General features: G+C 42.1%; 2 protein-coding genes and 1 non-coding gene across 3 annotated transcripts; 2 read left to right on the top strand and 1 right to left on the bottom strand.

The window, feature by feature from the left end:
• The first annotated feature begins 1,415 nt into the window (after nt 1–1,415).
• Nucleotides 1,416–4,531, top strand: LOC121776434 (LEAF RUST 10 DISEASE-RESISTANCE LOCUS RECEPTOR-LIKE PROTEIN KINASE-like 2.4). Its single transcript, XM_042173609.1, has 2 exons — nt 1,416–2,825; nt 3,969–4,531. Exons 1-2 carry the CDS (start codon nt 2,084–2,086, stop codon nt 3,998–4,000), a joined length of 774 nt encoding a protein of 257 aa, XP_042029543.1. The 5' UTR covers nt 1,416–2,083; the 3' UTR covers nt 4,001–4,531.
• Nucleotides 4,532–6,327: 1,796 nt separating this feature from the next.
• Nucleotides 6,328–12,250, top strand: LOC121776432. Its single transcript, XM_042173608.1, has one exon. The coding sequence runs from the start codon at nt 6,522–6,524 to the stop codon at nt 12,156–12,158; it is 5,637 nt and encodes a 1,878-aa protein (XP_042029542.1). The 5' UTR covers nt 6,328–6,521; the 3' UTR covers nt 12,159–12,250.
• Nucleotides 7,074–7,180, bottom strand: LOC121778024. The gene has a single exon (XR_006045596.1). It is a non-coding gene; the product is annotated as a small nucleolar RNA R71 (small nucleolar RNA).
• Nucleotides 12,251–15,603: the final 3,353 nt, after the last annotated feature.

A 15,603-nucleotide genomic window follows, 5' to 3' on the forward strand; every position in this document is an offset into this window, starting at 1 on the left:
GATTGAACACATAGTGACATAGATATATTTTTCACAAAAAAATGTCCGAATAACTAAATTGAGGAGAGATTTTTGAATTCAACTTTTTCTTTTAACTTTTATTCTATATTCTTTTCTTTTTGGTAGTACAGGTGGGTCGGGACTACTGAAACTTGAAAGTGCCTGGATCAAGATATTGAAAATATGATTGTTCAAATAAAATCCAAATTAAAGTTAAATCTCATTTTAGTTTGCCTTTGGAAATGTTAATGCTTTTTTACATTTTAAGGGTAATTATTTCGGATATACTTCTAACTTTTCCGCTACCCAAGTGTGCTTTTAAATCTGATACATGTGATGACCCGTTTTATTTTGTTAGCACTAATTTTGAATTGCTAATTAAATAAAACAATAGTATAAATTTTAAAATAAACTATAAAAAAACTCATGTTGATTAGAATAATACTATTGGTTATTTGCGCAAAAAAAATGTCCATATTCTTGACTAAGTATTCAATATTAACATCAAAATAGAAAAATAACAATACGAACTAGTATAATTTTTCTAATAATATAGAAAAATACGAACTAAGTAAATGAAAATCTTTCATCCACCCATTCATATCAAAAGTAAAACAATTAATAAGTTAAACCAAAAAATAGAAGAGATAATATAAAAAAACATTCGAACAAGTTGAAGGACGAGCATTTTACCACTAGGTTATTCATAGTTTTGAGAGTACAATTGTTCCTCCTTATTCTTAATTTCGTCCGCTAGTGCTTTGCCCAGAGAGAATGGCAATGAGTTTGCTGCTAAGAATGAAAAAATATAAATAATTTTAAAAATAATTTAAAATTGATTAATTGAACGAAAACGGTGTCGTTTTGGCCCATTATAAGTCTGGCGTATCCATGTAGATTTATCGTCTGCTTAATTTTTCCAGAAATAACAGTTTGGGACAAATTAAACACAAACTACAAAAGTTTTGTGATTTGATGGACTATTTTTTAAGTTTACACAAAAAATCAAAAGACGCTCTAAGTTGACTATTTTAATAGCTATTACTAATGTATAAAATGATTAATCTATTACTATATCAATTAGAATAATTAGAATCATTAGAACATTACAGACTGCTTCTGCATACATACATACATACTCACACTCACTATTAGAAATATCTCATTTACCCTTAAAAGGCTTTATAAAGGGAGAGTTATCCACTTTTATATAAATGAGACAGGATCATCACCAAGTCGTTGTCGTTGATATGTGACATATTTTAGAGATTTAACACTCACATTGTTGACCAATAATTTTATCATTGAGATTGAAAGATGGAAAACATTATAGCTATATTTGTTGCGATGAACAAGCTACAAACACAGGAACGAACAAGAAAGAAAATGCACACAGAATTTACATGGTTCAGTCTTTCGATCTACATCCACGAAAAGGATGAGATGTTTAATTGATTCACTCCACTCGGTTGCTTGTGGAAGAACAGAGGTGTGCAGTTGCTACAAACGAAAACGCTCAAACTACTCTGAAGGTGAGATCTGTGGTTGATAGTCATCTACTGCTAACCAACTGAGAGCCTTATATCTCAGCTCAATGTAACAGTATCACAAACTAGCTAACAGAAACAGACTCAACAGCTAGTTTACAACGGTCACGGGCTGGCTGCATCCTTGAAGCTGAACCAGCTCATTGCTTCCTTCCAGCATTGTGATGACATGGCCACACACCAGCAACATTAGAAGGGACTTGTTCTCCTCATCACCAAAATAGGTGTTAATTCATTTTTCTCATACTAATAGTATTGACTAATCTAATCCGTGTATATTCAAACTTTTATTGATCATCAGTCCTAAAATTACTGTTGAGGCCAGATTTACAGTGCATTCTCCATCCTATCTAACTTACCATTCAATACTATTAATGCATTGGCATCAAACTGAAGTCCTCCTACGCAGTCCAGCAGAAGCTTCCAGTTATTGGAAAAATCGACTCATATTAAAATGGCATACTTAGTCAATGTCATACATATGTATAATGTAATGCTTAAGACCAGTTGATTGATCAACATCATATTCTTCAAAAATGAAAGGAGGATTTCTCCCCCTAATCCTCGTTGTGCTGTTCGGAATCCCAAGCTGCGTCGTGAGTCAGTTCGAAACCTGCAGGCAGCCATTCCGATGTGGAGTGGATATACCCTATCCATTCTACGGCGCAGACCGGCCTGTGTCGTGCGGCGCTGAGGGATATGAGATAATCTGCAGAGACAATATTCCCCTCATAAACATCTCATCACTACTCTACCGCGTCCTTGAAATCAACAACCTGACGCGCACTCTCAGGGTGGCGCGAGACGACCTATGGAACGACCCTTGTGGTCAGACTCAGCAACCCCTTAACACAACATTAGATACCACCCTTTTTAGTTTGGATGAGCCCTCTAATGATCAGAATATCTCTCTGCTCTATGGCTGCACTGTCCTTCCGTCACAAGCCCGACTGCCCAATCTGTTTGACTGCAGTGGCAGAGCGGCTTTCTTCTTCACAACACCTGTACTGATAAGTAGTTTCACATGCACCGGCTCTGAAGTTACTGTTTGGGTAAATCAATCTGCAGCCACGAGCTTGGAATCAAATCTATCACCCGATTCATCGGCCCAACTATTGCGAACATCTATTCAAGGTGGATTCTCCATCCAGTGGTCAGCGGATAACCAGAACTGCCAGAGGTGCTTAGATTCCGATGGAGCTTGCGGCTCTGATGGATCGAGCTCGTTTGTTTGCCACTGTGTTAATAATACCTCAGTTCCATCAACTTGCTCAATCGGTAACAATTCATTCATCTCCCTACCGCATCACTGCATCTACCCTGATTTTTTTGTTATTCCTTTCATTAAAAACCTCTTTGAATTGATTCTTCTGTGAGTAGTTTTTATATCTCACCCTTTTACCTAATCTTCATACTTTGTTACAGTTGAGTTGATTATATTTGAACCAAAACTTGTCTGACCAAACTTATGAAGCTATGCTTTAGAAAATAAAGAGGAAAATAGCTACGTGTTAGAATTAAGATATACTAGTACCTTTGATAGTAGTATTATTTTTAGTGTATTTTCCAAGAATAATATTTAAGTGTACTACATTGATGTAGGGGAATATTAGTACTCATAAAACTACAGGACAAGAAATTACTGAGAGAATGACCCTCCTTCGGTCCGCATTAATTGTCACAGTTTATTTGACACAAGTTTTAAAAAATGTTATAAAAAATGGATTGAAAAAGTTAATAAAATGTGTACTTTTATTTATTAATTTTGTAATAATAAAATGTAAGTAAAAATAAGTTAGATAAAGTATATTATCAAAAGTATTTAAAATAAATGCAATAAATATTGACGAATGGACTTAAAAAAAGGTTAGCAGTATGAATTACGGATGAATATAATGAACTCAATAGATAGGTAGAAGGTGTAGTAGTTAAAAGGTCAAGTTTTGGTGGCCAATTTTCGGCAAAGAATTAATACTCTTTCGGAAATGGTACGATATTTCAATGTTTGTGCGCTATAAAAGTCAATAGGAGGGTTTGGACAGTCATGTGTTTATATTGCTATTAATCTTATGCACTGCCCCACTTCATACCACAACTAATAAAATTGGCATTGAGGCGATCCACAATGGGGCGGATGATAGCGCGCCCGATGCATCGAGCGCGCTATCGTCCGCCACTGTGGCTCCGTGGACGACGGACGATGCGTCGTCCGCCCCCGACGCTTAGTCCGCGGACGATAGGGCATCGTCCGCGTCATCGTCCTCCCACTGTGGGAGGCGAGGACGATGCAACGCGTTTTTATTTTTATTTTTAATTAGAAAGTTGTCTATTTAAACCTCAATTGTCATTCCATTTTTCATACGAACATTTCTCGCATCGGTTCTCTCATCTCTCCAAATCTCACAAGCCAAAATGAACCAGGACGACGACCGGAGTTCCTCGGAGGACGGTAGTTCGACCTTGACTAGAGCTTTAAATGCAGCCGTGCACGACGCAATGGCGGAATGCTTAGTCATAATTCAACGCGAGGAGGCGGCGGCGGAGCAGATCCCCAGGCCTATTCGACGTCGGAAGTCTGTCCGACGCGATCACGTCCCAGCTCACGAACGTCTATTTGCAGACTATTTTGCCGAGCAACCACGGTGGGGCCCGACTGTTTTCTGCCGTCGGTTTAGAAAACCTCGTTACCTTTTTCTCAGCATTGTCCAGACGTTGCAGTCAGGCAATGAATACTTCTAGTATCGGGAAGATGGCATCGGCACACCCGGACTTATGCCGTTGCAAAAGTGCACAGTTGCACTCCACGTCGGGGATACAACAGGCCGTGAGTGCCTGAAGAGATTTTGTAGGGGAGTTGTCGAGGCCTACAACGACGCATATTTGCAAAAGCTGACGACTGTAGATTGCCAGGGCCTAATGAGAATGCACGATACGGAGCACGACTTTCCTGGGATGCTAGGGAGCATCGATTGTATGCACTGGGAGTGGAAGAATTGTTCGGCGGCGTGGAGAGGCCAATTTACTAGTGGATACAAGGGCAGCCACCCGACGATGATCCTCGAAGCCGTCGCAGACTATCGGCTCTGGATCTGGCATGCTTACTTTGGTGTAGCCGGGTCGAACAACGACATCAACGTCCTCAACTCATCCACCCTCTTCACCGAGCAATGCAACGGCAACGGTCCGGCCATCGAGTTCATTGCCAACAGACACCAATACCACATGGGGTACTACTTGGCCGATGACAAATACCCACGGTGACCTGTTTTTCTGAAGACGATCAGCTGCCCAATTGGTGATAAGAAAACTTGAGTTTTCTTTGCGCAAAAGCAGGAGGTGATGCGAAGCATTTTTCCTATACTTTTCCCCCGTAGACTAAACATTTCTATGTTAATTATAACTCACCAAGTCGTGCTTTGAGTGTAGTTTCGGGTGTTAGAAGCTGGAAGTTCGTCGGAAATGCATAGCTGAGATTCCAGAGAGTTCGCCCGGTCGGGCGATTCTGAGCTTCTAAAACGCCCGGTCGGGCGTTACGCATGAGGATTCCAGAAAGTTCGCCCGGTCGGGCGATTATTGACGACACAAAACGCCCGGTCGGGCGTTTCCCCACGATACCTCCAGAAGCCTTTCGCCCGGTCGGGCGATTATCCCTTCTAATTTCGCCCGGTCGGGCGTTTGGTGGTTCAACTGTATTTCAGCAGTTTTCTCGGCAGTTTTGCTGGGGAAATAAAAAGAGAAAGGACGGATTTTACAAGAAAAGGGGGGGAAGACAGAAGGGAGAAGAAGGAAGAAGAGAAGAGAAGGAGGAAAATCTACCCGACACTCCGACGATCCGACTCCGCCATCCAATTCTACTCCGAAAGAGCATGCCTTCTACGGTTTTAATCATTGAATTTATCATGTATCAAGGCTAGGCTCATTTGTTGCTCCAAGTTGTGAATTAGACTCGTTAGAATGCTTCTACACTTTTGAACTCACGTTTGATATCATTGATTGTGTTTAATGCGTAATTCTATTACTTTAGAGGCATCTGTTGTGATAGATATCTAATCCTTGTTTATTGTCTCTTTAACATAGACATGGATGGATTAATCAATTGTTATGCTATCAAATTAAAATTGTTCAGAGGATAATTTGATAGTGGATTAGGTAAGCTCGTATAGTAGTTGATGTTAGATTCCCGCGCTTCCGCAGGAGTTGAATGCCTTCGAAAATTAATTCATGGAACAAGTGTTCAGCTGACTGTGAATTATACGTCGCAAACATGTTCAGTGCAAGCGATTAGGTTGATAAGTTAATCCCAAATTTGTGTGTGATAAATGTGTAGAATGATTCGAGTCTAAGGAGCAACTTGGAGTGACCTGTTTTTCTCGTGTTTAAAATCCTTGCGTAGTTAGTTTGTTAACTTAGTGTCATTAATCATCAAAACCAAAAATCGAACCTTTTTATGCTTTGTTTAGTGTTAAGTTTTAATAATCATTCCCTTCCCTGTGGATCGACACCTAAAATACTACACACGAAGCTGTATTCTCGCAGTTAGTGATAATATTTGGGTAATTAAATTGAACTTGCGTGCGAAATTGATCTGTTTTACAAACCAGTATTATCCACATCAAGTTTTGGCGCCGTTGCCGGGGAAGGCAATCGATTATTTAGCTTATAGTTTGTTTGTTTTTATTTTGTTTGATTTTTCTTTTTGAGTTTTATAGGTACATTGTTCGTGTTCTACGGTGTGATAGCCATCTACCACGTCCGGACTTGAAGACGAAAGAGTGTATTCTTTTAGGTAATTTTTAGCTAACTCTTAGTTTAGTTTTAGGTAGTTTTGTTTGCACACTAGCACACACGTTTTATAGGACTTACCCCGAAGTTGTCGAGAGGTCTCGCTTTCGGTAATTAGGAAATATTTTATGCTTGTGCTTGGTGTATTTTCTGTTGTGTAGGTAAAAATAAAAATAAAAATAAAAAAAGTGAATGCACACGCGATCACAGGGTACACCACCGTTTGGGTTGCTCTGTTATCAAAGAAGAAGAGTTAGAGGATCGCCTACTGAAATCTTCCCGGACTATCCGAGTCCAATTAGAGGCAACTTGTTCAGCGAGCCGAGTACAGAAAGAGATTCAGAATCAGAAAGTGAGATGGCAGATAACAATGAGATACCACCACCTGTTGTGAGGTTTGGCGATACACTGAGATCGGGAATTGAGTACCCCGGAGAGTTTGCTTATGCGAACAACAACATCAACATTCCACCTCACTATATTAGTTTGGTGAATGGGGGGAATCTTTTCCATGGACGGGATGATGAGGACCCGGTGAGCCACCTCAATGCCTTCTACGAGTTGACGAACTCTCACAGACCCCCGAATGTGGAACACAATCTAATCAAGAGGGTCTTATTCCCATTTTCTCTGAGGGAGAAAGCAAGAGCTTGGTATGACTCTATCCCGGGCTACAACATAGCAACGTTCCAAGAGTTGAAGACGTTGTTCCTCTTGGAATACAATTCTCCTATGAAGATTGAGAAGTTGAGAGAGGAGATCACCTCTTTCCGACAAAAGTATGACGAGTCCTTCGCGGAAGCATGGAAGAGATTCACGGAATTGATAAGGAAATGCCCAAGTCACGGACTAGCTCCGGGGCATGACCTTTTGAAATTCTACAAGGGACTCAATAATGAAGGCACGGGACTAGTTACTGCAGGCTCTAATGGAAACCTGGATGACTTAACGCATGAGGAGGTGAGAGCCTTATTCCAAAGGTTGGCTAACAATCAACGGAACTGGCACAACCCAAGGAGAGCAGCGGAGAAAGGAGGAGACACATTCGGTGCTACAAAGGATGCAGAGAGAGTATCTGCAATTGAAGCTCAACTGGCGGACATTAGCACTCAAATGTCGTCGATGACAAAGGCAGTTAAATCTCTTCAACTGACTCCTCAACCCCAAGCTGTGACGGTGATGAGATGTGGGTTGTGCCAAGGCGGGCATCATACTGATCAGTGCCCAAGTCTTCAAGGACCACCTGTGGAAGATGTGAACTATATTGGCAACAATCGCCAAGGGTTCAATCAAGGCAACCAATACAACAATCAGCAAAATTGGAGACCTCAACAAACGGGATGGAATCAGGCTGGTCCTAGCAACAACTCGGGAAATCAATGGAGGAACAACACTCAACCGCCGGGTTATGAGAAGAAGCCAACCGTCGAGGATCAGTTGGGGCAGATTCTCTCTTTCATGACTAAGAGTCAAAAGGAGAACGAAAATTTCAAGGAAAGGACGGTGGAAAAGTTTGGGCAGATGGATGCGACAATGAGGAATCTTGAGACGCAGATAGGGCAGCTTGCCACGGCATCACACACGAGGATTCCTAACACCATCCCGAGCAATACCGTACCTAATCCGAGAGGCAATGAACAGTGTAAGGCAGTGGTCTTGAGAAGTGGTCGTGAGTTGGATTCAACACCATCAATGGACGGCCAAGGTACTTCCGGCATCTCACACGCAGGGGCGGATGAGATGTTAGGCTTGCATTCCTCGCACGCAGGGGCGGACGAGGCATGTAAGGGAAGTCCCGCGTTGGTGCAGGGTGCCCAACATGGTCAAGAACAGGCTGCATCCGGCAGCAAGGAAAATGGTGTAGAAGCCGAGTTAAGTGAGAAGTTTTTGGCAGAAAAGAAGGGAAAGCAGAAAGTAGAGATGGGATCAAATGGACAGCTGATGACAAGTCCGGCATTAGACCCGAAAAGCAAGTTCAACTTCCCTGATCACATTCCTCCTCCACCATATCCACCGAAGAGGAAGAACAGAGCTCCAAAGGAGAAAAGCTTCGAGTGGATGATGAACGTGATTCGAAAAGTGAATGTGGATGTATCGTTGGTGGACCTCTTCACTAATTTCCCCAAGTTCTCCAAGTTCTTTAAGGACATGATGGCAAACAAGGAGAAACTTCAAGACGAGGGAATAGTGGCATTGAGCATGAATTGCTCACAATTGATTTCGGGAATGATGCCCATGAAGAAGAGGGATCCGGGAAGTTGTGTGATTCCTTGTGAGATAGGCAACACAATTTTTACCAAATGTCTATTGGATCAAGGATCGGGGATCTCACTGATGGCATTGAAAACAGCACGTGCCATTGGACTGGAGAACAGAATGGAGCCCATCGACATTGCTCTACAACTGGCTGATCATTCCATTGTGAAGCCCACTGGAATAGTAGAGGATGTCTTGGTCAAGGTAGACAAGTTCGTCATCCCCGTTGATTTCATAGTATTGGATATGCCCGAGGACAAAGAGGTACCTATTCTGTTTGGTAGACCGTTTCTTGCCACGGGAGATGTGTTGTTAGGAGCTAAAGACAACTCTGTCACGTTTAGAATTAATGGTGAGCAAGTGACCATTAATGTGGAGAAAGCGATGAAGCATCCTAGTGATGCAAAAGCGTGCTTTAGAGTTGATGTCCTCGACAAGTGTATCTTTGACAAGATGCGTTGCTCGGCAAGTATAGAAGGAAGCGTTTATGATAAGGGGAGCTTGGAAAGAGACTTTGGTTCGACAATTAAAGTTGATTTTGATTTTGATGAAAGTGAGGATGCTCAAATTGATCGACCAAGTCTAGAGAATGAATGTGTGGTGGATACTTTCGTGGCGGATGTGCAGCCCTCAATTGAAGTACCACCAAAGCTAGAATTGAAGCCACTCCCGACAAATCTGAAATACGCATTCCTTGGTGAGGATGAATCTTTACCGGTTGTGATATCGGCGATGTTGAATGATGAAGAGGAATTGAAGTTGATAGAGCTACTGAAGTCACACAAGAAAGCTCTAGGTTGGTCCATTGCCGACATCAAAGGAATTAGCCCCGCAATATGCATGCATAAAATCTTGATGGAAGATGGAGCTAAGCCGGTAAGAGAGAGACAAAGGAGGTTGAACCCACTTATGCAGGAAGTGGTTGAAAAAGAAGTGAAGAAATTGCTGAAATATGGGATGATCTATCCCATTTCCGATAGTGAGTGGGTTAGCCCGGTACAATGTGTACCAAAGAAAGGGGGAATAACCGTGACCGTCAATGAGAAGAATGAGGTTTTGGCAACTCGATTGGTGAACTCATGGAGAGTTTGCATGGATTATAGAAAGTTGAATACGGCGACGAGAAAAGATCACTTCCCGTTGCCATTTCTGGATCAGTTGCTCGATAGGATTGCGGGTTATTCCCATTATTGCTTTCTTGATGGATATTCGGGGTACAATCAGATTGCAATTGCCCCGGAAGATCAAGAAAAGACGACATTCACATGTCCTATTGGAACTTATGCCTTCCGCCGGATGCCTTTTGGTTTGTGTAATGCACCGGCTACATTCCAACGTTGCATGATGGCAATTTTTTCTGATATGAATGAAGACATCATGGAGATCTTCATGGATGATTTCTCCGTCTTTGGATCCTCATTTGACTTTTGCTTAGAAAACTTGAGACGGGTCCTACAAAGATGTGAAGAATCAAATCTCGTGCTCAATTGGGAAAAGTGTCAGTTCATGGTCAAGGAAGGCATAGTGTTGGGACACAAGGTGTCAGAGTTGGGGTTGGAGATGGATAAGGCGAAGATTGATGTGATCTCAAAGTTACCTCCCCCGACGAATGTGAAGGGCATCCGTAGTTTCCTTGGACACGCGGGATTCTACCGACGTTTTATAAAGGATTTTTCAAAGATTGCAAAGCCACTTTGCAACTTGCTTGAAAAGGATGCCAAGTTCGTCTTTGATGGGAAATGCCTTGAGGCATTTGAATTGCTGAAGAAAAAGCTAGTCGAAGCTCCTATTATTATCACACCCGACTGGTCAAAGCCGTTTGAGCTGATGTGTGATGCTTCGGACTATGCTGTGGGGGCCGTTCTAGGCCAAAGGAGAGACAAGGTTCTACACGCTGTCTACTATGCTAGCAAAGTACTCAACGAAGCTCAACTGAATTACACCACGACAGAGAAGGAAATGCTAGCAGTAGTGTATGCTTTTGAGAAGTTTCGTGCTTACTTACTTGGCACGAAGGTGGTAGTGTTTACGGATCATTCGGCTATCAAGTACTTGATGAACAAGAAAGATGCAAAGCCTCGGTTGGTGAGGTGGATCCTTTTACTACAAGAGTTTGATGTGGAAATCAAAGACAAAAAGGGGACCGAGAATTTGGTAGCCGATCATCTGTCTAGATTAGAGGGATTGGAAGAGACGGAAGATGAAAGAAAGAAAAGGATAAATGAGAAATTTCCCGACGAGCAAGTGTTGCAAGTGGAGGCTCGGGAAACATATGTGCCGTGGTTTGCCAATTTGGCAAACTACCTTGTCACGGGCATTATACCAGAAGGGTTGTCATCTAACCAAAAGAAGAAGTTTTTGAGTGACACCCGCACATATGTTTGGGAAGATCCGTTTCTCTTCCGGATTTGTAGTGATGGAGTGATTCGAAGGTGCGTTGGAGAGCATGAGCACCTTCAGATTTTGTCTGCATGCCATGATTCGTTGTATGGCGGCCACTTTGGAGCACGACGAACTGCTTTTAAAGTGCTTCAGTCCGGATTCTTTTGGCCATCGATCTTCAAGGATGCAAAAGCCTATGTAGAACGATGTGACAGTTGCCAAAGAGCCGGCAATATCTCGTGGAGGAATGAAATGCCGATGAATAATATTCACGAGGTAGAACTTTTCGATGTTTGGGGAATAGACTTCATGGGACCGTTTCCCAAGTCTAATGGGCAGCAATACATTCTCGTTGCTGTCGACTACGTATCTAAGTGGGTAGAGGCAGTGGCCTCGGCAACCAATGATGCCAAAGTGGTGTTGAAATTTATCAAGAATCACATCTTTAACCGCTTTGGGACACCACGAGCCATTATCAGTGATGGAGGAACTCATTTTTGCAACAAATTGTTTGAAAACCTCCTAGGAAAGTATGGTGTCCAACACAAGGTTGCTACCCCTTATCATCCCCAAACAAGTGGTCAAGTTGAAGTCTCCAATCGTGAGATAAAGCGGGTGCTTGAGAAAGTTGTAAGGCCGTCTCGGAAGGATTGGGCTCAAAAGCTAGATGATGCTTTGTGGGCCTATCGAACGGCGTATAAGACCCCGATTGGAACTTCACCATACAAATTGGTATTTGGGAAGGCTTGCCATTTGCCGGTAGAGCTTGAGCATAAAGCTTTTTGGGCTTTGCAAAAGCTTAATTTGGATTATGATGCTGCAGCCGAGAAGAGGATGTGCGATATGAATGAGATGGATGAGTTTAGGCTTCATGCATATGAGAGCGTTGATCTCTACAAAGAGCGTGCTAAGAGGGTACATGATGCAGCCATTAAGCCTCGTCAATTCCATGAGGGACAACTGGTCCTTTTGTACAACTCTCGGCTTAGACTGTTTCCGGGCAAGCTCAAGTCAAGATGGTGGGGTCCCTATGTGGTGCACAAGGTATACCCCTATGGTGCTGTGGATGTTCGGGATCAGAAGAATGGTAGCATTTGGAAGGTGAATGGCCAACGCTTGAAGGCCTATGTTGGAGTTGAAAGTGGCACGGAGACAGAAGAGGTGGTCACACTAGAGAATCCGAAAGTGTAGACCAAAGATGAAGAAGGTCGAGCCAACGACTATAAACAAAGGCGCTGATTGGGAGGCAACCCAAGTTTTTTTCTTTCTTTTATCTTTTGGTTTCATATGTTGGAGGTTTTGTTTGCTCAATTCTTTCCTCCAACATTTATTTTGAATTGAGTGTTCTTTTTGTAGTTTTTGTTTTTTTTTTTAGGAGCAACTGGGAGTTAGGATTGGAGCTTAGGAGGAAGCACACCTGCAAAGGATTTTTACACCCACCCTCCCACCCGAATGCACTATGGACGTCATGCCAAGTTTGGGGGAGTTTCCTTTCCCTTTACTTTATTTGTCTTCTTTGCATGCATTGAGGACAATGATGCATTCAAGTTTGGGGGGGGTTATGAATGATTTGTGTTGTATGTTTTTTGGGTGTTTTGCGTGATAAAGATGTTTTGAATCTATGTAGTTGACGGGTGCATGCTTTATCTTCGGCTTTCTGGTTGGGAAATCTTGCTTAATTTTACTTGAACTTTGAAGCCTAGGATGAATAGAATGGGTGCATGGATCTTTGTGAAAAAGCATGTCGTGATAACATCCGATTTCTTGAGTTGAGGAGAGTATGAAAATCGCATGACTTGTGGAAATTATGTTGGATTGATTTGCTTTATCGAGTGAAGTGCTTGCGTTCGTTTGTGTTAACGATTTGGGAGGATAAGGCACTAGGATGAACTCCATGGCCAAATGATCACATGCCTAGTCCATCAAATGATCCCCTAGAAGCCACCTTGAGCTTAATTTCTTATTCTTTGTGTAAACACTTAGCCAAACACTTAGCCACTGAAATAAGCCTAATTTTAGCCTCATCGATAGACCTTGCTACTATTTGGGTGCTAAATACAAGTTGAGCTTTGTGGTTTGAGTTTGAGTGTGGGTGGTGAGTTGTAAAGAGTAGACATTTCTAGACTTGATAGAAGGTGAAAAGAATGAAGTTCTAAGAAAAAAAAAAAAAAAAAAAAAAAAAAACAAGAACAAGAAAAAGAAAAAGACGACCTCCAAATTCACAAAAGTCGAGGTCTTTACAAAAAAAAAAAAAAAAAAAAAAAAATAAGTTTGATGAAATAAAGATAGAGCTTCTATAATTGTGCGATGTAATCTTGTCTAGAATAGATCTCAAGTTTGGGGGAGTTTGAGTTGGGTTGTAATTTTTGGTTGTTCGATCTTTGGAAGGATGTTGTAGGAGGGAAGATTTTGGCACTCAAATGTGTAGCCTTTGAGCTCACTATCCATACTTATCCTACCTCGTCCCTAGCCACATTACAACCTTGAAATAAGACCTTGGACCTAATCGTTGATGCTTGTGGATGTGTGTAAATAGCTTGGTAGAGTTAAAGAAGTTCGGTTTGAAATCTGCGAGTCTATGAGATTAGTAGTGCTTGATGAATCAATGATGACGGTTTGAGTTGTTTGATCGTATGCTCGGACTTACTTTGAAGTGCATCTTGACTTGAAAATCTAGGGGGATGAGTGATTGTTCTTGAGAGTGGGAAATCTCGATTGGAAATGTCGGGGGTTTAGATCTTGTCACTCACGTCCCTACTTGATTCTTGTTGATGAAAATCTCTTTGCGGGTTAGACTTGGTTGAGTTTTTGTGCTTAAAATGTATCTTGCTCGGGGCGAGCAAGAGCTTAAGTTTGGGGGTATTTGATGCGAAGCATTTTTCCTATACTTTTCCCCCGTAGACTAAACATTTCTATGTTAATTATAACTCACCAAGTCGTGCTTTGAGTGTAGTTTCGGGTGTTAGAAGCTGGAAGTTCGTCGGAAATGCATAGCTGAGATTCCAGAGAGTTCGCCCGGTCGGGCGATTCTGAGCTTCTAAAACGCCCGGTCGGGCGTTACGCATGAGGATTCCAGAAAGTTCGCCCGGTCGGGCGATTATTGACGACACAAAACGCCCGGTCGGGCGTTTCCCCACGATACCTCCAGAAGCCTTTCGCCCGGTCGGGCGATTATCCCTTCTAATTTCGCCCGGTCGGGCGTTTGGTGGTTCAACTGTATTTCAGCAGTTTTCTCGGCAGTTTTGCTGGGGAAATAAAAAGAGAAAGGACGGATTTTACAAGAAAAGGGGGGGAAGACAGAAGGGAGAAGAAGGAAGAAGAGAAGAGAAGGAGGAAAATCTACCCGACACTCCGACGATCCGACTCCGCCATCCAATTCTACTCCGAAAGAGCATGCCTTCTACGGTTTTAATCATTGAATTTATCATGTATCAAGGCTAGGCTCATTTGTTGCTCCAAGTTGTGAATTAGACTCGTTAGAATGCTTCTACACTTTTGAACTCACGTTTGATATCATTGATTGTGTTTAATGCGTAATTCTATTACTTTAGAGGCATCTGTTGTGATAGATATCTAATCCTTGTTTATTGTCTCTTTAACATAGACATGGATGGATTAATCAATTGTTATGCTATCAAATTAAAATTGTTCAGAGGATAATTTGATAGTGGATTAGGTAAGCTCGTATAGTAGTTGATGTTAGATTCCCGCGCTTCCGCAGGAGTTGAATGCCTTCGAAAATTAATTCATGGAACAAGTGTTCAGCTGACTGTGAATTATACGTCGCAAACATGTTCAGTGCAAGCGATTAGGTTGATAAGTTAATCCCAAATTTGTGTGTGATAAATGTGTAGAATGATTCGAGTCTAAGGAGCAACTTGGAGTGACCTGTTTTTCTCGTGTTTAAAATCCTTGCGTAGTTAGTTTGTTAACTTAGTGTCATTAATCATCAAAACCAAAAATCGAACCTTTTTATGCTTTGTTTAGTGTTAAGTTTTAATAATCATTCCCTTCCCTGTGGATCGACACCTAAAATACTACACACGAAGCTGTATTCTCGCAGTTAGTGATAATATTTGGGTAATTAAATTGAACTTGCGTGCGAAATTGATCTGTTTTACAAACCAGTATTATCCACATCAGGAGGCGGCGCGCAAGGATGTAGAGCGGGCATTTGGGGTGCTCCAATCACGGTGGTCAATAGTGAAAGGGCCGTGCGTCTCTGGTTCAAGGAAATCCTCGCCGATGTCATGTGTGCTTGCATAATCTTGCACAACATGATAGTCGAACACGAAGGTGGGAGCATCACCGATTGGACCGATGACGAAATTGCATCCAGCTCCTCCAACACGGCGACCGCGCCCCCCGCTCGAGGATTACCGACGGGCTTCAATGAGGTTCTATCTAGACATGCCTCAATGCGCAACCAACACGACCATGTGCAGCTCATGAACGACATGATTGAAGAAGTGTGGGCCCGTAACCGCCGTCGCTGAGTTTGCGTATTTTTTTGTAATTCGTATTGTAATATATTAATTTTGTAAATGAAACGAATGTTTTTCCCAATTTTTGTAGTTATTTAAATATTCAAATAGAAGAAAATGTTTAGGACGTCCCACTGCAGTTGGAAGGGCAG

The sequence above is a fragment of the Salvia splendens genome, chromosome 18 (assembly GCF_004379255.2).
Source record: "Salvia splendens isolate huo1 chromosome 18, SspV2, whole genome shotgun sequence".
NCBI lineage: Eukaryota > Viridiplantae > Streptophyta > Magnoliopsida > Lamiales > Lamiaceae > Salvia > Salvia splendens.